This window comes from Oncorhynchus nerka, unplaced genomic scaffold (assembly GCF_034236695.1).
Source record: "Oncorhynchus nerka isolate Pitt River unplaced genomic scaffold, Oner_Uvic_2.0 unplaced_scaffold_1631, whole genome shotgun sequence".
In the NCBI taxonomy this organism is placed as follows: Eukaryota; Metazoa; Chordata; class Actinopteri; order Salmoniformes; family Salmonidae; genus Oncorhynchus; species Oncorhynchus nerka.
Genome location: NW_027039689.1, coordinates 25,428 through 25,864, shown reverse-complemented (window position 1 = coordinate 25,864; position 437 = coordinate 25,428). Strand labels below are relative to the sequence as shown.

Below are 437 nucleotides of genomic sequence, written 5' to 3'. Positions count from 1 at the left end.
TAGAAGTCCTAACAGGATGTAGGTAGAAGTCCTAACAGGATGTAGGTAGAAGTCCTAACAGGATGTAAGTAGAAGTCCTAACAGGATGTAGGTAGAAGTCCTAACAGGATGTAGGTAGAAGTCCTAACAGGATGTCGGTAGAAGTCCTAACAGGATGTAGGTAGAAGTCCTAACAGGAAGTAGGTAGAAGTCCTAACAGCCTGTAGGTAGAAGTCCTAACATGATGTAGGTAGAAGTCCTAACATGATGTAGGTAGAAGTCCTAACTAGAACATGATAGAAGTCCCTAACAGGATGTAGGTAGAAGTCCTAACAGGATGTAGGTAGAAGTCCTAACAGGAAGTAGGTAGAAGTCCTAACAGGATGTAGGTAGAAGTCCTAACCTAACAGGATGTAGGTAGAAGTCCTAACAGGATGTAGGTAGAAGTCCTAACAGGA

The 437-nt window shown here is 42.8% G+C and overlaps 1 protein-coding gene across 1 annotated transcript in view; it reads left to right on the top strand.

The window, feature by feature from the left end:
- Nucleotides 1–272: 272 nt before the first annotated feature.
- Nucleotides 273–437, top strand: part of LOC135568306 (A disintegrin and metalloproteinase with thrombospondin motifs 3-like) — a gene marked incomplete at its 3' end in the record, with an annotated part of 17,689 nt that continues 17,524 nt past the window's right edge. The window contains exon 1 of the mRNA XM_065015194.1: nt 273–295. Within this exon, the coding sequence (XP_064871266.1) occupies nt 273–295 (23 nt within the window). The remainder of the gene's footprint in view (nt 296–437) is intronic.